The following is a 22,714-nucleotide window of genomic DNA, read 5'->3' on the forward strand; positions in this document are numbered from 1 at the left end:
TATCTTCTTTCTCTTCCTCCTCCTCTACCCTTCTCCTCACCTCCGTCACATTCTCAATACCTTCACCACCCCTATTTTTCCATCCTCCTTTTTTTCGCAATACTCCCACTCAACAACTTTCAATTCTTTTTCCATACCTTTCCCCTACACTACATTCCTCTTCCCATTCCTAACCCTATTTTATTCTCATGATGTTAATTCTCCCTTTCACCATCTCCTGACCCCTTCCCCTCTCCTCCACTTCTTCCGTGCCCCTTTTCGTCTCTTCCCCTTCCATCCGATCAATGCCCCTTTCATCTTCACCCATGCTTTTTGTTTTTTTTCCTCGCTTCGTCGTCTGCTTGTCCCACTGCTCATGCTGTTCGCCACTCGCTCGCTCCCATCTCTTTCAATCCTTCCCCTTCGTTCAATATCTTCCGTTTACCTTTCCTATCCATCTCCTCTCTCGCCCCATCTCGCACCTTTTTTTTTTTTATTTTTTTTTTTTAACTTTTTACCTTCCCGCCCGTCCCTCACGCCACCTGTTGCGCTTCCTCTCTCCAAATCTCTCTTCTCCTGAAAGTCGACTTTCCAAACCGATCATCTTTCCCTCTACTCTTGTTGCTCTTTCAATCACACATTTTGCCAAACGCTGCCTCCCTATCCTGCTCTCTCAAATTCATCTGCTTTGCATACTTCCTGATTTTCAACCTGATTGCCGCATCTTCATCTTCCCCTCCACCGCTTTGTTGCTCAATTCCTACTTCACGCTCAATGATCCTGTACCGTCCTCACGCCACCTGCTTCCCTTTCTCTCAACTTGTATCCTTGCACGCGTTCCAAACTTTTGCTTCCTCGCCTTGATGCTATAAATTGATGTCTTTCAACAATCCTTTCACTGACGCGTTAGCGGTTAGCCTCCGATCGTGTCGCTGTTAGCGGTTGCGCCGAACACACATAACAATGAACATTCCGAAAGTTTCGATTGAGTATCAACAGTACAGTGCACCAAAAGCTCGAACGTTGACTTGTCATGTAAAATTAATGGCCACAAAACAAAAACGCCAAAAACTTAACAAGAGCGAGCGACGAGCCATCCGCGAAGAGCAAATGGCAGCCGGGCCTCTGGTCGCAATTTTCGGCGCACGTCAAAGCAAAGTACACCTCGCATTTTGCACGCGTCTCCGGTGCTCAATAAGAAGATCTTGTCCAAACGTGACCAACCTGTGACCCGCCAGCCCCGGCATTAGTGACGAAAGGCGCGCCTTGGCTTTTTGAGCAATTGTAGAAAAGTGATTTGAGCTGAAGCAGTAAAACGATTCGATTGTATTTTTCACGACAGAAGGCAACAGCAAGGGAAAACATCCAAAGGAAAAATGCCACTCACGATCAGCAGGACCGTACCCATATTCCGGTGGCAAAGCAATGTCACAACAAACTTCGAAAAGAGTAACTGGCTGGATCCTTCCAGAAGGTTCTGGTAGGTGATCGATGCTTGTACTCCAAGTAAGAACGAGGCAGCGGTGGTACCAAGTCAGCAGCATACTATGCAATACGCACTGTCAATATAATGATTGGCAGCAGGAAGAGGCGAATTTGACGGAGCACGTGCTTTACTCTAGATTCGCCAGGTATTCATTGAGACGGATTAAGATGCTCTTGAGATCCGTGTGACCTTGCTGTTGTCCTCTGGGCGTGCTTGGAAACTCTTGAGCAGGGAGCGCTGGTCTTTCAGGAGTTGCTGCTCCTTCAGTGGTCGACTCGGAAGATTGTGTACTGGGCTGATCTTCAAGTAGGTTTGTCAGCCCAATGTAGAGGCGCACTGCAGGTGTCTCATGATTTTGTTGCAACGAAGCCCTTGCCTGCAATTGCTCGTAACACCGACGCGCAGTTTTGTGAAAGAGGTTAGACTCGTCGGAGATTGCCTCGCGAAAGTCTTTGATCGCAGAGTCGATATGTTGCGGTTGAACCAAAGAACCCGTTGACAATGCACATGCAACAATGTTCTGAGCACGATGCAGCCGAGCCACCTGATCTGATGGGGTAAACTGGGTAGCGTTGACGGCGTTATCCAAGTCTAGCAACATCTGCTCCCATTTTCCTCTTTCTTTGTAACGGTCCGCCCGAAGCACATACAGCTGCACCAAGCTTTGACCGCGCTTCTTGCGAGCTCCATCGCTGATCGGGCGTCCTGCATCATAGCTTCTGCTGAAGTGGCTGATGAGCTCCTTGAAGAGATGATCGATGGTGCCTTGATTCACGTGAGCACTCAGCACCTCCAGCCAATGAGGCATGCCGTGGGTACGCTTGTGTAGCAAAAAATTGAGCAGTGGCCATTGTTGAGCTTGATCAAGCCAAATGAATGCTGATGACCACAACCTTTTGATCAGCATTCCATTGCCGCTGACGCGCAAGCCACCAGGCGCGTCTGCGTCAAATGCGGCTTTGATGCCCACTGCAGCGAGGATCGGTACTGCAAGTAACCAGTTGTTGAGGCGATAGCAGAGCCGACCAGATTCTGGCAGAATGTTCCTCACGAGCCATTTGTGATCTCCAAGTGGAGGACCTTCAATGAACCACTGCGTGTTGCAAGACAAGGTGAAAATCTCCAGCAGCGCGAGGACTGCAAGGAGCTCACGGGCATAAGGCATCTCATCCAAGGCCTGCTTGATGGTCTTTGACCTCTTGACACGATGATTGGTCACCACAAGGCCAGGCAGACAGATGAACAGTTCTTCTTGCTGGGCAAGATCATCCAAGCTTGACGCCTCCGGAAAGAAAGACTTGTACACGTCCACGGCTGCTTGTGCTTCGGTGCGCGTCATAATGGGGTCAAGTGTAAACTCCTGCAGATCGGGCCTTGCCGCTGGACCAAAGCACATTACCACCTTGACCACAACAACTGCCAACGATGCGTGCGATCTGAGATGTGCTTTGGCGCTGTCCATGACTTTTTGCTCCGCGTCTTGAGCAGAACGGGAGTCCAGCATGATGACGAATCGTGGACTGCATTCACTGCTCAACATCTGCTCGGATGGCCACTCCACTGCCTCGTCGTTGTCCAGAATTTGCACCCGAATGTTCTGGTGTTGTCGCAGGCCGTGTGCGACCCGGCGTAGAAAGGTTGTCGTTCCAGTCCCAGGAAGAATTGCTTGCACGCACCAATTTGCAACAGTACCAGGACGCAAGAGGCTAGTAATCCTTTCAATGGCCTCTTTCTCGCCGTTTCGCGCTGGAGAAATTTTATTGATCAACGCGTCATCTTCAAACCACTGCTTCAAAATGAGTTTTAGCTCACGCTTCTGCAGGGTATGCGCCTCTCCAGCCAGCCACGCCCGGATGAGCTGACGCCCTTCTTCTGAAGGTAGCGGGATGGCGGTGGGAGACACCTGTGGAACGCACAAGTCATCCCATTTTCGGAGCAATTGCACATCAGCCACTTTCAACGAACGGTCCAGCATCACCGTCATGCTATGGTGTAGCCGCTTTGGATTGACATCGTAAAGATAGAAATTGGCTGATTGGTGGTATCCAAACCAGAGCATGTTCTCCGAAGTCATTGTGATGCCCAAGCAAACCAATACCAGGGCCTTCTTGTCCTCTGCAGGTGATATAATCTCGAGAGGTCCACTGTGAAAGGTTATGGCTAGCCGTAGTGTGTCGCGCACGTGAGTTTGCAGCTCTATGTAAATGGAGGCTGGTGCCGTGATTTCTGCTGCAAAAGCCACGACATGTACGTCATAGAAGGATTTGTATGGCTCGGTCCACAGCCTGGAAAGGTCGGCGATATCGTTGCGTCGCAGCAGCGCCCAGGTTGTAAGCGGTGAGAGGCCATATAGCGCAGGCGGCTCAGGAGCCTGCGTACCATTTGCAGCCTGAACTATGGTGGCACATGAGCTGATGCTGGGACGCAATAGGCGTGGTGCGCTCGAGACCAAACTTGCCGCATTCGGCAGGGTAATCAACTCGATCATGACATGTGGCACCAGGTTGATGACATCGAGAGCGACCAGGGCAAAATGCAGGCCCTCTGTGCCGATGTGTGTCCACGTTGTCTCGTTGGTTTGCCGTTTTGAGGGCTTGCCCAACTCAAGATGGCACGGTTTGGCTCCACACCCGATGAGTCTCAGGTTGTCCTTGTTTGCGACGACAATGCCGAGCTTGTTGTGTCCTTCCGTAAACCAAGTAGCAACCAAGTGCCACTCAGCGTGCTCCAGAAGCGGCTTTACCACCTTGGGATCGTATGCAAACAGCACAGTGCCCTGTTGCTTCGGTCCCAACAGTTTGGGCATCACGTCTGCTTCAAACTGCACCTCAAGTATGCCGATGCTCATTTGCATGTTGGGTGTGGGAAAAAGACGAGACCATTCTTTCGTGACAATGTCTTTGAGCTTTTTCTTCAGCTTTTCCAAAAGCGAGCCATATGCCTCTTTTTCTGCCCAGAGGGGTATGCCCGTGACACAGGCATCAGCATCGCGCACACCAACAGCCAGACGCGTTTTAATCGGCCTTCCATCCGCTGTGACCTTATAGAGCTCGACAGCGTAGCGCTTGAAATGCTCCTCCAGCTTGGCGTACAACAGCTCAGGGTTTACGAGTGCATCTAAAGTAGTCGGTTTGCGTTCCTTGTTCTGACTGGCATGATGCTCAATCTCGGCGACACTCAAATGCTTCACGTCACTAATGGTCAATGTCCCGTTGCATGTCAAGGGGCGCGTGACGTGCTCCACAGTGATGGCACGCAGATCGTTCAGCAAGTCCTCGTGGGTTGCAAGTGTAGTGGTCGCGCCCACACGAAACTTTGCATCAAAATGATTAAATCGTAACATGTTGTCGTGCGTGTGCACAACAACACACCGCTCAGTCTCATTCCATGTCACCAGCGTACTAGCCGGCAACGCTTCCTCGGGAGAACGGGTTTCAAAAATCAAGTCCACGGCAGGCAACACGTTTTCACGGATATGAGAGCTCAGGCGGTCGTACAAGTTGTTGATGTCACTCTCCACAGGCGCAATGATGCGGCCACAGCAGCGTCCGTTGAGCATGGCAGTGAGAACCATGGCGAGGTCCTGCTCCTTTTCCAATTGCCACTCATAGCCGAACTCGGTTTCAGTCATGGTGCCAAAACACTCTGGCGTGTTAAGCCTGTGCCAACATGGACCATGAGAACTGGACGTGCCTCCGCGACGCCAATGCATGTCAAGGCCATGCGTTGCCACGAGCCTGGGCGTACCATGAAGTATTATTGTTGGACATGCTGAAGTTGTGCGTATCCGTTCTGCCGGTGCCCTGCTCAAGCGAAAGCGATGCTTGCGTTGACGTCAACATGCTGCAATGCATTTCGATGCAAGTGTTATGAGACGAATTCTGACAGAAAGAAGCCTTGGCTGACATAGACACCCATACTATCATGAAAGCTTACTCTGAAGTTGACGCCATGCTCGCCGCCTTTTGGAGGTCTCTCGCCGAATTCTCACTCTGACGATGACAGGATGCTCGACGTCGGCGTTTTCAGGTTGCTTTTTCCATTCACATTCACAAAAGATCGATCGAACACGAAACCAAACTGCTGTGACACATTGTTGAATCGAACTGCAAGGAGGAATGGCCTCTCCACTGATTCACAAAAGCTGACAAGGAAAGAAAAGAAAGCCAAAAGGAATAAGTGGAAGAAAAATGCACCATCAGCAACCACCACAAGTGTACATCCAAAGATACAATATACACATCTAAAAAAAGAAAAAAATAGAAAAAATAGAACACTCGGTACTTGTTTGTGGGAGAGACGGAGGAAGAATGACGAGCAGGGAAGAGAGGTGGTTGAATCGAAGAAATCCCATGGTTGTAGAAAGAGGGAAAAACAGAGGTAGAGCGAGATGGAGGTATAAAAGGCAGAGATGAATGCGAAAAGAGATTGGACTGTCGTTGCTCTCTGGCTTAATGCTCATCTGACGCGCATCCTGCCCACTTGTCTCTCATTTGAGTTGGCACAAGTGGGCAGAGCATTGAACGACTTCTCTCTTCACCCAGACACTGATCCCTTACACCCCTTTACACCCCTTTTGTCTTTACACAAGCATCTCATCCTTCCGTCCTGCTGGCCATGTATCACGTGCTACATGAATCTCTATCAGGGGGGCAAATTATATCGCCATGGAATGATGTGCGTATATTTACATCCGGATGTTAGATTGATTAGGGCCATCAACATTGCCCTTCTTCGACTTCTCAGCCGTGTTCGCAACGCGCCACTCGGCTCAATTAAAAGATCCTGGGAAGACGGCAAAAATGCTGCTCTTATCGTCATTGTCCTGTCCTGTGCCTCGGCTGACGTTTGACCATGGACTGCGTTATTGTCGGCATGGTGCTGTATCCGCTCGCTATCACAATTCGCAGACGACTATAAAGGGCACAGTCCAGCGTTCTGGTAATGCAGGAGTGTTGCGCTGATTGAGCCACAGCGTTTGCTCCAGCAGTACCATTGCTATTTGAAGAGAAGCCGCGCACGCGTCAGCGGCAGCGCTGCCTGTGGCCCGCTTGTCTTGGGCAGGTGACACGGGCAGCGAGTTACCGAGCGCGCCAAAAACTATGACATTTCACAATTGTCACACAATAATGTCACGCTTTTTGTCAGCAAAATCAATGTCTTGTTACCAAATGATAGGAAAGCATTGCCATCTGACAAACACTGATGAATCGACAGGAGTACAATAGTTTTAATAGAAAAAGTGGCATCAAGGTGATTGATAAAATCATTAAAAGCAGTATCATCGGCGGGCGCAGTTTTTCGCCTCGACGCGCTGTCGACGATTTGGCGGCGCGATGGCTTCTCTGACCATTGATGAGGTGAATGGCCTCAAGGTCAAGGAGCTGAAGGACGAGCTGAAGAGCCGTAACCTTCCCACTTCTGGCCTCAAGAATGACCTGGCGCAGCGTTTGATTGAGGTGAGCGAACCACCCGCTTTTTTCATGGTCTCTCTCTCGACCTGATCTCATGCCGGCTTTTGGACTGGCTACCCTCACTCCTTCGCGCTGTTGATTTGTCCAGGCCATTGCTGCCGAAGGCACGACCGAATCTGCCCCTGCCCCTGCCCCTGAAACGGCACCCCCGCCCCGTGCCGAGCCGGTTGCGACACCCGTCGACGCAGCCCAGCCTCCTGCTGTGCCATCGACGGGCGCGCCCAAGGCCGAGGCTGAAGTACCCACCCCATCCGCACCCCCGGCTGCGCCGGCGCCAAAAGCGGCCAATGACGGCAAGGTTCTTCGTCGTGCTGATGGCAAAAAGAAGAAAAACAAGAAGAAAAAATCCAAGCAACAGTCTGACGCGCCTGCTCCGCCCACCACGACCCCGACCGACTCTGGGGTGGAGAACATTGACATTGAGTACGTTGGACACAGGCACTGCTCTTGTGAGTGTAGAGCTGTCTGTCTCACCTTATCAATTTTACCTGCTTTGTGGATTTGCTTGGTCAAATCAGATATGTGCCCGAGGAGCTTCCCTCGGCTGATCCGGCCCTAGGCGAATTTGCCGCCATCTTTGACCGTTTCAAGGTGTGTCCCAAATTTTTCCAAGGCTTTGGGGCTGCTCCATCATCGTATTCTAATGCCAACCACATCCACTGTCACCGCCATGCCTCCCTGTAAAGTTCACCGAGCCAGAAGAGTCGACAGAGAAAGACAAGAATGATCAGCAGGCGACCGAGGACGGCGAGACCAAGACAGAGGGCATGGACGAGGATGGCGATGATGAAGAGGAAACCGATGAGCAGAAGATGAGCAAGCGCCAGTGGCGCAAGCATCACCGTATGAACGTGGCACAGCTCAAGCAGTTGGTGGACCGCCCCGATGTGGTCGAGCTGCACGACGCGCATGCCGCCGATCCTCAGCTGCTGGTGCATCTCAAGGCCTATCGTAACACCGTTCCTGTGCCTCGGCATTGGGCCAACAAGCGCAAGTACTTGCAGGGCAAGCGTGGCTTTGAAAAGCCTCCCTTTGATTTGCCCGAGTTTATCAAGCGCACGGGTATCACTGAAATGCGTGAGGCGTTGGCCGAGAAAGAGGCTGAAAAGGGCATCAAGGCCAAGATGCGTGAAAAGGTGCGTCCCAAGATGGGCAAGATTGACATTGACTACTCCAAGCTCCACGACGCCTTCTTTCGCTGGCAGACCAAGCCCAAGCTCACGGGCCATGGTGATATCTACTACGAGGACAAGGTTTGTCTGCTCTCGTCCGCCGCATGTGGTCCGCGTCCAACCGACCCATGTTTCTTTCTCGTTGGCTACCGTCGCGTTGTCCTACTCTCGCCTCGCCTTACACGTGTGACCTTTTGTTCATCTGCTATTCTCAGGAGTTTGAGACAGTCATGACAAACCGCAAGCCGGGTCAGCTCTCGACGCGCCTTAAAGAGGCTTTGGGCATGCCGGTGGGCGACGATGCACAGCCCGTTCCCCCGCCCTGGCTTCTCCACATGCAGCGTTTCGGCCCGCCACCATCGTATCCAAACCTTTCCATCCCTGGCCTCAACGCTCCGATTCCATCGGGTGCCAGTTTCGGGTATCATCCTGGAGGCTGGGGCAAGCCTCCCGTCGATGCCAACGGCAAGCCCCTCTACGGTGATGTCTTTGGTGCATACGACCCCCAACTCAAGCTACAGGGGCTCGACTTGGAGGTGGACAAGAGCCTATGGGGCAAACTTGAAAGCGACGCAGAGAGCTCAGAAGATGAATCCGAGGATGAGTCGGAAGAGGAGGAGGGGGACAGCGACGAGGATAAGGACGAGTTGGACGATGATGAAGGTCTTATCACGCCAGGTGGCATCACGTACGTCCACCTTGGTCTCCTTCAATCAACAAGAAGTGAACAAATGTCATCAAAGGCCCGCCTGTCCATGCTTTCTTATTCATCCTTTGGATGGGACACACTTTTTTATTTGATTCATTTTTTTTCCTCCTGTACTAACCCGCTCATCACGATGTCGTGCTGTTTGCTCATCGCTTTGAAGATCCGAGGCGCCGAGCGGTATTTCATCCATCACAACCGCTGGTCAAGAAACACCCGACCAACTGCAGCTGCGTAAGCAGCGGACGATTGAGGAAGCCATGGATGCCAGTGAGGAGAAGAGTCTGTACAAGGTTATTCCCCAGATGCAGGCCACGCAGGGCAGCAACATGATGGCCTCCCAACACGTCTATGACCTCAAGTCCTCCTCATCCGGCTCTGCCGCCGGTGGGGCTAGCTCGGGTAAGCCTTTGAAACATGAATTTCCTTGTCATATGCACTCTGTAATGTGCTGTTGATGTTGACTCAATTCCACAATTTTCATTCATTGCAGGCGGCATTGCCATTGCGTTGGACAACCCCGACGATCTGGGCCGGCTCGAGGCTAACCAAGATCTCCTGCAACGCAAACTGGCCGAGGCCAGCGGCGCGGGCCAACGGGAAGATCTTTCTGACATGGTTGCCGAGCACCAAGCCAAGGCCGCGGCCAAGCGCAAGAAATCGGACAAGGGTGGAACGTCCAAGAAATTCAAATTTTAAGGGTAGTGGGCTTTTGCTCTATTGCTTCAATTGATCCTGATTATCCTTCTTAGTCCTTGCAGCACGCTCGTCTCGATCAAAACTTGAGACAGAGCGCGAGCGTTTAGCGTTTCAATTATGCGTCTGGTGGCTCGTTGAGAAAATCAAACTGGTCACCCAGACGACACTGGATGATGCCGTTTGCGTTGAGGCGTCGAATCAAGTTGACCAATTCCGCCGCGCTACAAGTGGCATGCGATGATTGATTGTAAGACAGACAGCTCTTTCCGCGTCAAGCACGCATTCCCATCGGGGTGGGCATGCACAAACCTAGCTTCTTCCTCCTCTTCAGTCATTGCGGGCCGGGATGCAGTCGAAGGGCTAAAACGACGACCGGTCACGGGATTCACCGGCGCGCCCTGCGCCTCTAGCTCATCCTCAGAATCCGACTCCAGCGCATCACTGTGGCCCATGCAGTCATTACGAGGGAGGCGTGAGTCCAAAAAAAACAATCCAATTCAAAGAAAAGATGATTTTTGCGAACAGCGACACGTACTTGCTGGGATCGGCCACGGCTCCCAGCTGACCAAGGGCCGAGAGAAGACCGGCCGCATTGCCCATACCAGTCCGGCGGACGAGCTTGTTAACTGACAGTGTGTATGCACCACGCATGGAAAGTACGTGTAGTGAGTCGAGCAAGTGGCAAGCACAAACACACAAACAACCACACATACTGGCAGCAGATGACGGCTCGCCATACCATCCTTTTCGCAGAGATGATACAAAAGTTGTGAGGTCATCATGTTCAAGTGCGTGACGTGGGAAGTCATGAGACGAATCAGCGCCGGCCGTAGTCCATCTCCTTCTTCGGGGGCCGAGTCTAGGTCGATACGTGGGGGCAAAATCTACACCAATGGGCAGTACCCGTGATGTCAGGCAGCAGCATATAGACGGCCCTCCCCACGCCAGGCATGGGTGGCAACAGGTACCTTTGCACGAAGATGTCGCGCACTCGCTCGATCGTTCATGCTGATGACGGATAACACCATGAGATAGGGGGCAATGGCGTCGCGTAGATCTTCCGAATCCTCCAAGCGCAGAACCTGACGCCCGATGAAACCACAAGCGTCAGTTGAAAACTCGTTGCTTGTTGTGTCGCCAAGCAGACTTGATAGTGACCAACCTCATGCTCAAGTTGCTCAACAATGGCGTCAAGACTGAGGGCGTCAACGCGCATGTCCTGGTTCAAACATGCCCAGGTGATTGAGCTCAAAGCAGAAATGACTGAACTTCAAAAAAACACTGCGGACCAACCTCGAGACGCAGGCACACAATGTCTTCTGGGAGAGCAACTAACAGCTCGCAGGCGGCACGGACCACCGGCCGGCGCTTCGAGGCCACTGCCAGCTGGGCAGTCAGCAAAGCCTGCAAAATATACAGTGTTGTCAGCGCGCGCACAGCGTACAACGTACAAAGGACTAAATTAGAACGTTTACCTCGATGGCTTGCTCTCGACTGTCCACCCACACTTTGCGCCCTACAAGACCCAGCAGCTTGAAGATCTTCAGACGGAACAGCACACGCGCCAATGTCCAGTTAGCAAAATGTCAGGTGTAAATGCGATACTAACAGTGAAACGGCTGTGGGGCAACAAACCTCCAGGTGCACCGCTAAATCAGCTTCGGGCGTGCTGCGCCACGCGGCCGGGTGTTGCATGACGCGCTGCAGCCAGTGCTGACAAAGATCACTGTCGGCAAAGACAGCGAGGGCCGAAGACGTTTTGGCGATCATTATGTACAGAAACTTGAACCAAAGGGTCTGTGGCGACACAGAGATGAGCGCCCAATGCTACACCACGAGATCATATTCTAATCAAGCAGGCCGATCTCTTGTGCAGCGCGACTCGCCTGAGCAGAGGGGCTGTAGCTGGCAACGGTCATAGAGAACTGCTTGGCCGCCGCCAACAGCTGCGACGCAACAAGAATCAGCATGAGGCCTTGTTGTTGCTGGAGTTCATTGAAGGCCAGCGGGTTCGAACGGACCTGCGCATCGTCAAAGACATGGGTGTTGGCGGGCTGAAGCATGGCATTGATGAACAGCTTGCAAGCTTCCTCCACGGTCCGCGCATGATCAGGGGAGGGCTCGGCTGCAACGGTGTGTAGGGGTCGTGGTTATATCGACTACGGATGTAGGCAGCGCGTCTCAGCAAGCGGGATTGTCAGTTGCGCGCCTGTTTGCCCACCTTGTCCAGTACCAATAACTCGTTGAAAGGCGGCCCGTGTCATGTCTTGAAACTTGTCTGAAGGCACGGCACCGGCCCAACGCGACACGATTCTGTGTGGCAGCCAAAGAGGATGAAAACAGCGGCGAGCCCAAGCGAGGCCGATGATGCTAGATCAGGCGTTGGGAGCCCGGACGCACCGCATCACCAACAGCGCTTGCTGCTGCGCAGCGTCATCCTGGTCTTCTGCGCGCGCCAGATCAGCCGACGCTTGCTCGACCACCTCCTGCACCGCAAGTTGCAGCCGCGGTCAATACAACAAGAGCAGCTCGCAGGGCACGTCAACCACTCAGCACTTCCTATCCTCGGCCGTTGCAGTACGTTCAACGCGGACGTACATGGATAACCCTGTCGGCTGGCCGCTGCCCTTGACCCGGAACCGCATGCTCGGCGACAAACGCTGCCAGATCCACCATGACCCCTGGTCCTCTAGAACAGAAAATGAAGTAAAAAAACAAGAAGATGAAGAAACTGTCTAGATCTTATGGGTGAACACCTTTTGATACTAAGTAAGCAAGATGAAGAAAAGTATCAAGTTAATGAAGAAGCTGCAGAAAAATTTGAGAGTTGTTGTGTCAAAAGCAGTTTTTTTCTTCTTCTTCTTCTTCAAGCTCTCTCTCTCTCTCTCTCAATGGAGGCTCGCGGACCGGGCAAAGTCGCCGTGTGCGACAGTGAGGAGCTGGAACAGTGCCTCAAGTGCGTGCTCGTCTCACGTGATGGAGGGTCGTTGGCTTGTTGTGCTTTGACATTTCATGGCCGTGACGGCTTGACTCCGGCTTGTCTCATTTCTTGACCTGTTTGCGCGAACATGCTCATGGCTGCACTGAATCGCCGTGCAGGCGTCACAATGGTGACCGCAGCAAATGCTTAGAGGAGTGGGAACGTTTCAAGGCTAGCTGTAGTGCCAAAACCCGTGGTGGCGTTGCTGCCACCGCTGCTTCGCAGCCCCGGTGATGCGACAAGCTAACATCTTTATCGATTGACATGTCACAACCCCCTCTTCCTTTCCTTTTCTGGTGACGTTCTGGCTGCTCAACGCCCGAAGCGCATAAAATTTTATACGAGGAGCATTGGCGAGGCATCCCAGCCCACCATTTTTTGCCACGCGCGGGGCAACGGGTGCACTGGCCAGAGCCACGCCACCACGTGGGCCGCTGTGCGCTCATCCAAGCCGGCCAACTAGAACACCCCCCGCCAGGTGGCCGTGAGCATAAGCAGAGAACTGAAAAGGTGGCGACCAAAGCACACTATTCTTTGACCGACCTGGCCTGCTAACAATTGATGGCATCCTTCCGGTAATTGTTGTAGCACGTCTAAGTCAATCAAACGCAGGCGCACCTCATAGGTTAATTCACAACTGCACACGTGTCTAGTCGTAATCTTGGCAGCGCCAGTGGCACGGCAGGGCCTACCTCCATCGGGTAGCCAAGATGGGCCTTCCACGTGTGGGGCAGCAGCTAAAGTGACACGTCCACACTGAACGTGTACTACGGCCTCCAAGCACTGCCAGGCGCGCTGCCAGGCCCCCAACCCGGAGCCAGCCGCTGTCACAAGGTGATAAGCCAGCATCGGTAGATCAAAGGCATCGAGGGCCTTGGTCTGTTCCAAGAGAGCGGCCGCTAGAACAATGTTCATTCACAGTGAGTCAACATGCTTCCAGCCAAAAACACACCGACTTCCGACACTCAGAGGAGCGCGCGCGCATAACACACACACACACACACACACACACACACACACACACACACACACACACACACACACCTGTGAGGATTGGTGTCGAATGGTACAGCTCAAGCAGGGATCGCGCCGTGGTCGCGTGCCACTGATCAGCACCCTCCGGGTCTGGCAGCCGCGCGAGGTGCTGCATCAAAGCATGGAGGGCCCTCCAGGTTGCTCCGCATGTGGCTGGTACCGCACGAGGCCAGGTCGCCAGGTGTTGCGCGACACGGCGAGCCACATCGAGGCCATCTACCGACACCTCGGCCAACTACACACAGGGAAAGAGGAACATGACGTTCAGAGGCCGTTGCAAGGACAATGAAAAAGACTCTCACGTAAGACCATGCCGCTGCAAACCAGCATACCTGCTCAAGAGCACGCGCGGCCTGGCTGGGTATTTGCTTGCTCAAAATCTGCCATGCAGCCAGAATGTCGTCTGCTTCCACCTGTTGAGATGCATGCGGATGATAGAAACCGGCCACGAGTTGCATGCCCAACGCTGGCAGTGCTTGGGGCGGCAGCACATCCACCAGAGGCTATAAAAGCATCGAGTACAACAGTGACATTAGCCGACAGCCGCGCCGGTGCTCCCAAAAGACGCAATCACGCACCTGATCACGGGCAAACTGAAGCAATGCCTTTGGCTCGAGCTCTGACCAGAGCACTTGATCTATGGGGACAACTATTGTGCCGCACAAGTGAGCACGACATCAGGGCAATGCAAGCGGTAAGGGGCAAAGGGGAGGTCAAACTCAAAGCCCAATGCAACGACGAACCCGCTGAAAGGGTGCGCGAGCCCTGATACGCGTGGTACAGAGCAAGCAAGTCGTTCAAGCCCTGCTCGAGCGCGGGCCCTAACATTTATGTCAGAGGTCAGAAGTCTGCACGTGGAGTACAACAGGTCCAGCAACGTTCAGCTGGTGGGCGCATGACCATTATGAATAACGGGCAACCTACCTGTGGCCTGGTGAAGATGTCGGACAACGTGTGTTGTCAAGGGGCCGTAGGCCGGAAACTAACAAGGCGCCAATTGCCACCAGCATACCAGACGTGATCGGTTCATGCTGGTTGCTGCAAACCCTTTGGCAGCAACAAGCCCACTCACCAGCGGCAGTTGCTCCACATGCGGTGCCAAGATTGACAACAGTAGCCGGCCTTGTTCGGGCGTGGTTGGAGCGGCTGCCTGTTGCACCACAGCAGCCAACACGGGATAACTGTCCAAATTGACTTGTGGCAACCTGTTGATCACGTGCGTTGACCCACAGGCGACGATATCAGGCGAGTGTCCGATCAGCTTGAGCCAGGCAAACGTCAAAGGAGGGAGCGTGTCAGGTGACGCATACCTCACAGCAAAGTGACGCCAGGGACTGGAGCTGGAGTCTGTGGTCGCGAGCGGGAGATCAGAGATGCCAGCGGCAAGCAGGTACGCCGTTTGCAACTCTAGGGCCCATGCCGCGGGTGGCGATGGCGTGGCCCCGCCGGCGTTGGCAGCCAGCATGCCCTGTGAAAAGGCCACCTCTACGGTTGCTGCTGCTGCTGAACCTGCACCTATCATCAACCGCCGTACTTGAGTTCAACGCTGTTTAGACCGGTCGAACAAGCCAAGATACGTTTGACGGGCAGCGGAACCAACCGAGTGAGCCGTGATTGTTGGCAAGATAGACGATGTCTGCTTCGTTGTCAAACGGCTCGAGGCCGCCATCTGGAAGTGTTGTGCGCCCTTGAATGACGCGAACGGCAACATCCAGCTCTTCGCTCAGTTTTGTCTTGAGAAACGCAAGATACAGAAATAAACCGAAAAAAAAAAAAAAAAAAAAGTCACTCAAGGGCACATCCACTTCAAGCAACAAAAACGTTGCAGCAAAGAGCAAGAACACGCGGCAACTGATGGAAGTGACGAACCGAGTCGAGCTCTACATCTGGATAGCGCTGCTTCACCAACGCGAGCGCCACCAGCAGCAGCTTTTTATGCGTTCGAGGTCTGTCGGGCACAAACAGAAATAAATGAACGTGGCCGACATGGCTTCTGATTCGTTCTTCAGCCAACTGAAACGCAACCATCGCCTTCCTTCAGATTGTGGATGATTGACAAGCACCACACGACGACCTCTGCAACCTTGAACATACCGAGTCAGTTGATACAAGGGCTGGGCGTCGGAGGAGACGCGATGCTGGTCAATGTGGCCGAGGAGCCAAGCCAAGATTCGACGCACAGTATCAGGCTGTGCAATGACCAAAGCTGCGCCGACTAGAGCAGCAATGGCGCCTGCCTCGGGAGCCCGGGCCGCAGTCAGACTGGCAGCCAGGCCATCGAGGCCTTGATTGCGCATCTCGGGACAGTTTTGCACCCGCGCAGCCCAGAGGTTGATAAACCACGTATAGTGCGCCACCGTAGCCATGAGTGGCTGAGTGGCAGCCAACACGGCGCTTTGCAGACCACCGTGGAACAGAGCAGCTACAGCTAGATAAGTTGCCTCCTCCGTTCCAGGTGTGGCACGGCGCAATTTCTCCAAGGTGTCGTGCAGATGAGCTTCCCGTCCCTTGGCCCAGCCGACACGCACGGAGCGCGGAATTTGCGAGACCTCAAACTCTACCAGACGGCAAGCCAAACTTGATGTGGAGACATCGGGTATCTGGAGTAGCGACAGGGCCTCTGCGACGCCGACAGGGCGGCAGTTGGCCGACGCCTCAGCGCTATCAGGAGTCGCCGGCGCCTTTTCCAGCTCGTCGGAGGAACGCGGATGGTTGTAGCTTGGATGAAACAAAGTTAGCGCGGTCAAGACTCCTTCGGTGGCGTACTCTGGGGTGGTAGCATTGGTCACACCATCATTCGAGGGCAATGCCGACCTATCCGGGGGCAGCCCACATACTTGTCAGCAAACGCTCCCTTCATGCACATGCATGAATTGGGTGCACGTACCAGCATCGCGACAGCACGGCATGTCGAGCTTCGTGTGCATCCGCATCGGGCCAGTACTCGGGGCCCATCACAATGTCCAGCGAAGCTAGTTGCACACCAGGTTGATCAGAGCCGAGGGAGTCGTGAAGCCATCAAGAAGCAATCCCAAGCAAGAAGCATACTTTTGGTGTCAAGGGTCGTGACAACCCAGGCTTCAATCTGCAAGCGACAGGCACGCGTCTCTGGTGTCGCCTCAAAGCTATTTATTGCCACAACACGGAACGAACACATTGGTGAGGCATTTCGTCCAACTCATGGCAGTCCGCCGAGCGGGTCAAACCTTGGCTGAAAAGATGCCAGCGCGCTCGACGCCTCGAGTTCGCCTTGAGTCACCAAAATGCGCACGACCTGTGCCACTTCATGAGCCACAGGCGCTTCTACGTTTGGAATTTGCAGTTTGTCCAAGACAGCAATGGCCTCGACTGCAGCCAGCTCACCGCGGGCAACAAGCTGCGATGCAAGCCATGTGCAAAGTAAGCCTGGCTGTTGGACGCCCTGCAGGACCATGAGCACGCGCACCTGATGACAGAGCTTGCCCAACAGTAGCGCATCTGGCCCATCGATTACTCTGGGCTCGAGCAAAACGATCTTGAGAAGGTCACGGGACCAGGATGCAGACAAGCCCGAGAGGATATCGATGGCAATTGTGCGCAGGGCGACCGGTGGCGGCACCACCGAGCCGTGAGCACCACGCATCGGGCGACACAGGCGATGAAACGTCAGAACGGCAGTCTCGCTGTGCTCGCCGAGACGCGCTAGGAGCACAAGCACCCAGCGCAAAGCTGCCGGTGACATATTGGGGAGCTTCAGGAGTGCCAGGCAATACTGCGTTGCAGTAGCGGGATCGGTGGTGAACCATTGAAGAGTGTCGTCAGCCCAGGGATCCGGCAGTTGATCGGGTCCAGTGTGAAGCAGCTGTGTAAGATTGTCCATGACGTGCGATTGCAACCAAGCTTGAGTCACGGCAGAGCGGCGCGCCTGGGTCGCTGTCAAGGTCATGAGATGACCAGCCACATCTGGGGATCGGAACAGCCACGGCCAGCCTGGTTTGCCCAGACATTCGCCCGTCTGAGGCTGCTGTACAGCAGCAGGTGCGCGTGCTGCACGCATCTGATTCGGTCATTTGCCACACCCTGTGAGTTGGGACAAGCGGAAAGGCATGGACACACAAGGAACATGGTGGGCGTACCTCGAGCGCTACCCAAAGAGGAGCGTTGGCGATGGAGGACACGTGGAGCAAATCAGCAGGAAGAAGCCAGGGCAGGGCAAAGACGGGAACGGCGTTGGCTGCGGCACCCAGAGGCAAAGCCAGCGAACGGTTCTCGGCCGCAGTGCGCAAGCATTGGGGAAGTTGCAGCACAGAGCGCATGCAATGCGGCGTTGGATCAAAGACGGCGAGCAAAGCATGCAATGCTGCCAAGGAGGAAGATGCCAAAATGAGCTGTAGGCCCTTCGTTCTGACAAACTGGAATTGCAAAGACTGCTGACCTGGGTCGGCACCAAGGGCCATGGGAAGAGCAGCAGCCCACAGCTACGAGGACATGGCGCCAAGATGAAACAATCACGGTGGCTTTGGATTGCTTTGGGTCGCAGGGCGCCCACCTACCTGATCGCGGGGCAGCTGAAAGACGACAAACGCAATGACGGCTTGGCGCAAAGAAATGGGCAGACTATATACAGGCAGCGTCAAAGTCAGAAGAATACACGGACCAGTGGCACGCAGGCAGGCCCGACGTGAGCAGTACCTGGCCAGGCTGTTCAAGACGACCCAGCGCAGAGCTGGCGAGGAAGTGAGGGCGGTCCAAAAGTGACCCAGGTCCTCGGGTTGGCTCGCCTCGGGGCTGGCGATGACCCGATCAAGAAAGGCAGAGGCAATCAATCGCGCGCTACACAGTGGGACATTGACCAAGGGCGTGAAGAGCACATGAGTGGTGCAAACGGACTGCGACCTGCTGCGTGGCTCGAACGGTGCTCACCAGGGCGGTTGCTGTTGAAGGGCCACCAACAGAGCCGCATCACTGATCCGAGCCGCAGGCCCTTGCTCCCGAAGCGCTGCAGCCACATCTCGGCCACAGCCGCTCATCAGCAGACTCGACTCGGTCGAAGTCGTCCGCCTGAGATCCGCCTGCGCCTGCGCTTGCGCGCCGCGCGACGATGACATGTTGTTTGTGTGAAAAAAAAAAACGGAAATCACACACACCCCCTCAAAAAAAAAAAAAAATCCTCAAAAACACAGCTGTAAAAAAAAAAAAAAAAAAAAAAAAAAACTCCCGGAAGAAAAGAAGGGTTTTGATATGATCTATCAAAGCTGACTCGGACGCAGCAGCGTCTCGTACTGGTTCCCTGAAGTCCATTGTATTCTGGCTGGGCTGCATGGGAATGAGTCCTGTTCAAGGGGGTGGGCACTGCCATGCCACGATACTTGAATGTCACACAAAGTCTGATTATGTTTCGATTTTTCTTTCCGTTGTGGAAGCGTCTGAGCTAGCGCACCCATGCATCAGTGAAATAGAGACCCACGTCTTCATTGCTGTTGCCCCAGTCCTTGAGCCTGAAATCCACGATTGGAAAACCTGCAACCCAAGAGGTAGTGAGACACTGGCGCACAAGATTCGGCGGAGCAACAATGAAAGGAGCACGTACGGTCTGGCGTGCCCGTGAACTTGGCGACACCCGAGTGCACAGTCGAGGCATCATTCACGTGGCATCCATCAGACAGGACCTATGTGACAGGTTAGCGTCAAAAGCTGGATTAGCAAGTAAATGATGCCGAGAAAATACACACAAGGGAAAGGCAAGCTTTACCGTATAGCCCGGCTCCGAATAGGTCCATTGAAAGCCAGAGTTGGCTTTGTAGATGGCAGCAGAAGACATCTCCGCTTGCGAATCGGAATACATCATAACACCCTTGCACTGCCAGGCAATCATTTGGGTACCTTCAAATGACTGGGCCAACAGTGCTGTCAGCTGGTCGCCAGAAACGTCGTATCCAATCTCCGAGCCGGCCGTGGTATCTGCCAGCACCGGTGCCAAACGAGAATAAACAGGGGTTGAGAATTATCCAAGTACTGCCACGTATGCGCAAATGGCTTCTGAAAACTGAAGGTGTGGCCTACCAGAATACCAAAAGTAACCGTCGCCTGCCCCATCTCGGTAATGCGCGAGCGGAACCTGCTCAGACAGAAAAATGGAGGAAGAGCCAAGACGGACGTGCCACAATGGGAAGAAAAGGACAGGAGAATAAGCAAACAAACGGTGATACTATTCCATGCCTGTGCCTGGGCGCATACCTGAGTATCCGGATGCAAGCCAGTCCAACCACCGCCGGTCTAAAGACGCGAGCACGACCCAAATGTTTTACGAAGTGAAGAAGACATTCATCATAAACGACAAATAAAAACGAGACGGGATGGCTGTGCGCTTTGCGTGGGTTTGATAAAGAAACGCACCATGTTGCAGGTCACCAGCACAGCATCACGATCGTTGCCACCGTTGGGGTCGATATAGTAAGTGCCATCGGTGGCGCCAGAACTGTGAAGATAAATGTCATAGCAGGTCTTGCCGGGGTTGAATTTGGTTCCATAAGCGCCATTGGGAGGAGGCACGTAGCGGCCAGACATATAGAGGTCCCCAAACTGGAGACCCATCTGTTCGCTCGACTGGGGTCCCCCGGCCATACATTGAGAGTTAAGTCAGCCAAGCAGCACCAAAGTCTCGGAAAAGCACGAGGGAAAGTCAACCCCCGCTCCCAGAAAAAAAATATATATATAGCGCTGACAAGTACGCGTGCCGAAACTGCGAGACGTACGTGACCCGCATCCCAGACGTAAAAGTCAACGACGGGGAGGGCAGAGGCGGGGCCGGTGAGGTTGAGAACGGTGGCTTCGAGAACATTGTTTGAGTTTTGATAGCAGCCATCGCGGATCAGGTAGGGACGGTAGATGTGGCGGGCTTCAGCCAAGACGTCACCAGTGGGCACCGTCCAGGCATCACCCCTAACAAGACGAACACATTCATTTCAATGGCATCAGGCCGGCGAAAGTGGTAGTCAAATAAGAGCACAACAAGAGAGGGCCCAACGGGGTAACTGACGAGAGCGAGGTCCAAATGCCCGGATAGGGGTAATACGTCTGGTTGTTGGTATCCAAGTAGTTGAGAACACCGTAGCAATTGAGCGTGACAGTTTGGGTAGCAGTAGCCGAGAGGGCCTAAACACATTTGGATGGCCAGGGAGAGATCAGCGGGGACTGCATGGCTAAGGGCAAACAGCACAGAGGAGATGGGCCGACGTTCACACCATGAGGGCTCGCAGCTGGCCGTCGGAGATGGCGTAGGTAAAGTAGGTGTCGTCTTGCACTTCACCGCGAACGTTGTGGTAGTTGTCAGCTGCATCACTAGGTGCAAAGTGCTTGGCCACGGGCAGCTCCGGGGGTGCACCAATCACCGTGTAGACGTCTGCGCCAATCTAAAGCCGACCAAGCAGGAGAAGCGTCAGTGCGAGCGACCCATACACCCTTGGCCAAGCCTTGAGCAGGCAGCATATGTAGGCGGAACAGAACAAACCCGTTTGCATTGCGTCTGAAAAGCGTCCAAGAGACTGCCACCATTTGGGTCTAGAGCATAGAGGAAACACACATTGGTGAGGTTGCGGGGGGCAGGCGGACCACCTGCAGCGTAGGGGCCAGATGGGCAGTCGGAACAGACCAAGCCAGTAGGTGCCCGTGGTCATGTCGGGTTTAGCAAGCAGAATATCGTGACAGGTCGGGGCAGCAGCAGCACGTGTGGCGCCATCAAGGATGGTAGGCGTAGTCTCGAGGGTTGTCACGCGTGCGGATAGGCTGTCAACCTCTTGGCTCACACTCTCGATAGACTGGGCCATTCACGCGCCGGAACAACAAGCAAGTAGTGCAAGCGTATGAGACCACAGATCAAAGGAATTACGGCAAGCGTTGTTTTGGTTGAAGAAGCCAGGGTGACAAGAGCCTGGGCACACCTGGTTGACGGTGGCGGCAAGGCTTTGAATTGCAGCGTCAAGATCTGCCGGGGCGACAATGGGCTGATTCTCGAGAACCGTGGTGCGTGAATCCAAGCCGCTGATCTCTTCCCCAAGAGCCTGCGCGACCTATGGGAAGAAGGATGAGTGGATCGATTGGCTGATGAACTGGGCGCATGATGCCGCAAGCTTTGGTGACAGGAGCGCCGCTCACATTGTCGATCGACTACGGTAGGCACACCGGGTCAAACACGAATGAGGTTGCGCGAAGGAAAAGGCCCAACGGCCGTTGGCTGGTCGCGGTAGGCACAGGCATGCAGACCTGGTTGAGAGAAGCTGCCAGGTTCTCAATGGCAACATTGAGGTCTTCGGGTGCAACCACCGGCTGGCTTTCCAGGGCCAGCGTGCGCGCAGTCAAATTATCGACGTGACCTTGCACATCACCCACAGCCTAGAACGATACAAGGGGTGCCATGAGCCGAATATTGGCCCTTGGGTGGCAAGTCACGGCTATAGCATGCAAGCCGTACTTGATGCAGCTGACCAATGCGGATGCTGGTGTCATTTAGCTCAAACACAACATCCTACACAACGCGTGTTGGCGCGAGGATATGAGATGTAGGCGCAAGCAACGGTGACAGGAGCAGAGCACGCAGCGGTTCCGGCGAGCGCACCTCTGCTGTGAAAAAAAAGGTGTCTGCCTGAACTTCAAGAACGGGCTCGGCAACCACACAGCCCAGGAGAACAAGTCCCAAAAACAGCAGCACCTTGAACGGCGCCACTCCAGCACGACACGACACAGCCATCCTCTCCCACGCCAACGTTGCCTACATTCCACGCAACGGAGCAACCCGACAATCATTTACATTGTGAATCAGCGTGAGCCCGCGTGCCCTATGAACATCAGCGAGGCCATGTTCCTCGCCATGCTCACTCTCCCGCTACTCACAACCAGTTCCCCCCGCCCCCCTCTCAAAACAAACCCCCATCTATCTCACCACATTCCTCCGGCCTCGACTTGTCCTGCTCCCGCCCACTCAGGCACACACACACATACGCACATGTACGCTCAGGAAGAAAATAAATGCCTCTCTGTCTCTCTCTCTGTCTCTCTCTCTCTCACTCTCTCTCTCTCTGCGCTCTTCTCTCTGTGGTTGTGCTTTTCCTTTGTCTTTGCTCTTTATTTCTCTCTTTCTCTTCTCTCTCTCGACGGCGGTGATGTTGCAATAATAAATATTCAACAACGTCCTGATGATGTATACCA

At 53.9% G+C, this 22,714-nt stretch overlaps 4 protein-coding genes across 4 annotated transcripts; 1 reads left to right on the top strand and 3 right to left on the bottom strand.

Annotated features, from left to right (window-relative positions):
• Nucleotides 1–1,592: 1,592 nt before the first annotated feature.
• On the bottom strand, nucleotides 1,593–5,096 carry MONBRDRAFT_26815 (uncharacterized protein; the record flags this gene model as incomplete). Its single annotated transcript, XM_001747316.1, has 1 exon — nucleotides 1,593–5,096. The coding sequence occupies one exon, from the start codon at nucleotides 5,094–5,096 to the stop codon at nucleotides 1,593–1,595; it is 3,504 nt and encodes a 1,167-aa protein (XP_001747368.1).
• Nucleotides 5,097–6,797: 1,701 nt separating this feature from the next.
• MONBRDRAFT_37714 (uncharacterized protein) lies at nucleotides 6,798–9,516 on the top strand (the record flags this gene model as incomplete). Its single annotated transcript, XM_001747204.1, has 7 exons — nucleotides 6,798–6,924; nucleotides 7,028–7,362; nucleotides 7,458–7,530; nucleotides 7,626–8,192; nucleotides 8,327–8,799; nucleotides 8,981–9,219; nucleotides 9,311–9,516. Exons 1-7 carry the CDS (start codon nucleotides 6,802–6,804, stop codon nucleotides 9,514–9,516), a joined length of 2,016 nt encoding a protein of 671 aa, XP_001747256.1. The 5' UTR covers nucleotides 6,798–6,801.
• A 221-nt stretch (nucleotides 9,517–9,737) lies between these two features.
• On the bottom strand, nucleotides 9,738–12,192 carry MONBRDRAFT_26817 (uncharacterized protein; the record flags this gene model as incomplete). The annotated part of the gene is made up of 11 exons (XM_001747317.1): nucleotides 9,738–9,957; nucleotides 10,052–10,142; nucleotides 10,256–10,400; nucleotides 10,485–10,598; nucleotides 10,679–10,735; nucleotides 10,810–10,920; nucleotides 11,152–11,343; nucleotides 11,538–11,641; nucleotides 11,738–11,829; nucleotides 11,917–12,002; nucleotides 12,115–12,192. 11 exons carry the CDS (start codon nucleotides 12,190–12,192, stop codon nucleotides 9,738–9,740), a joined length of 1,290 nt encoding a protein of 429 aa, XP_001747369.1.
• An 855-nt stretch (nucleotides 12,193–13,047) lies between these two features.
• Nucleotides 13,048–22,256, bottom strand: MONBRDRAFT_26818 (uncharacterized protein; the record flags this gene model as incomplete). Its single annotated transcript, XM_001747318.1, has 38 exons — nucleotides 13,048–13,089; nucleotides 13,115–13,184; nucleotides 13,308–13,375; nucleotides 13,449–13,540; nucleotides 13,697–13,766; nucleotides 13,864–14,034; nucleotides 14,110–14,180; nucleotides 14,275–14,352; nucleotides 14,456–14,513; nucleotides 14,604–14,736; nucleotides 14,842–15,046; nucleotides 15,132–15,264; nucleotides 15,401–15,479; nucleotides 15,626–15,669; nucleotides 15,712–16,345; nucleotides 16,419–16,503; nucleotides 16,580–16,656; nucleotides 16,738–17,531; nucleotides 17,647–17,870; nucleotides 17,946–17,988; nucleotides 18,064–18,127; nucleotides 18,203–18,343; nucleotides 18,434–18,588; nucleotides 18,951–19,030; nucleotides 19,101–19,179; nucleotides 19,263–19,471; nucleotides 19,574–19,628; nucleotides 19,748–19,786; nucleotides 19,907–20,116; nucleotides 20,266–20,452; nucleotides 20,550–20,665; nucleotides 20,755–20,922; nucleotides 21,021–21,124; nucleotides 21,162–21,327; nucleotides 21,451–21,579; nucleotides 21,773–21,901; nucleotides 21,981–22,034; nucleotides 22,125–22,256. The coding sequence occupies 38 exons, from the start codon at nucleotides 22,254–22,256 to the stop codon at nucleotides 13,048–13,050; spliced, it is 5,388 nt and encodes a 1,795-aa protein (XP_001747370.1).
• Nucleotides 22,257–22,714: the final 458 nt, after the last annotated feature.

The sequence above is a fragment of the Monosiga brevicollis genome, genomic scaffold (assembly GCF_000002865.3).
Source record: "Monosiga brevicollis MX1 MONBRscaffold_16 genomic scaffold, whole genome shotgun sequence".
NCBI classification, from domain to species: Eukaryota; class Choanoflagellata; order Craspedida; family Salpingoecidae; genus Monosiga; species Monosiga brevicollis.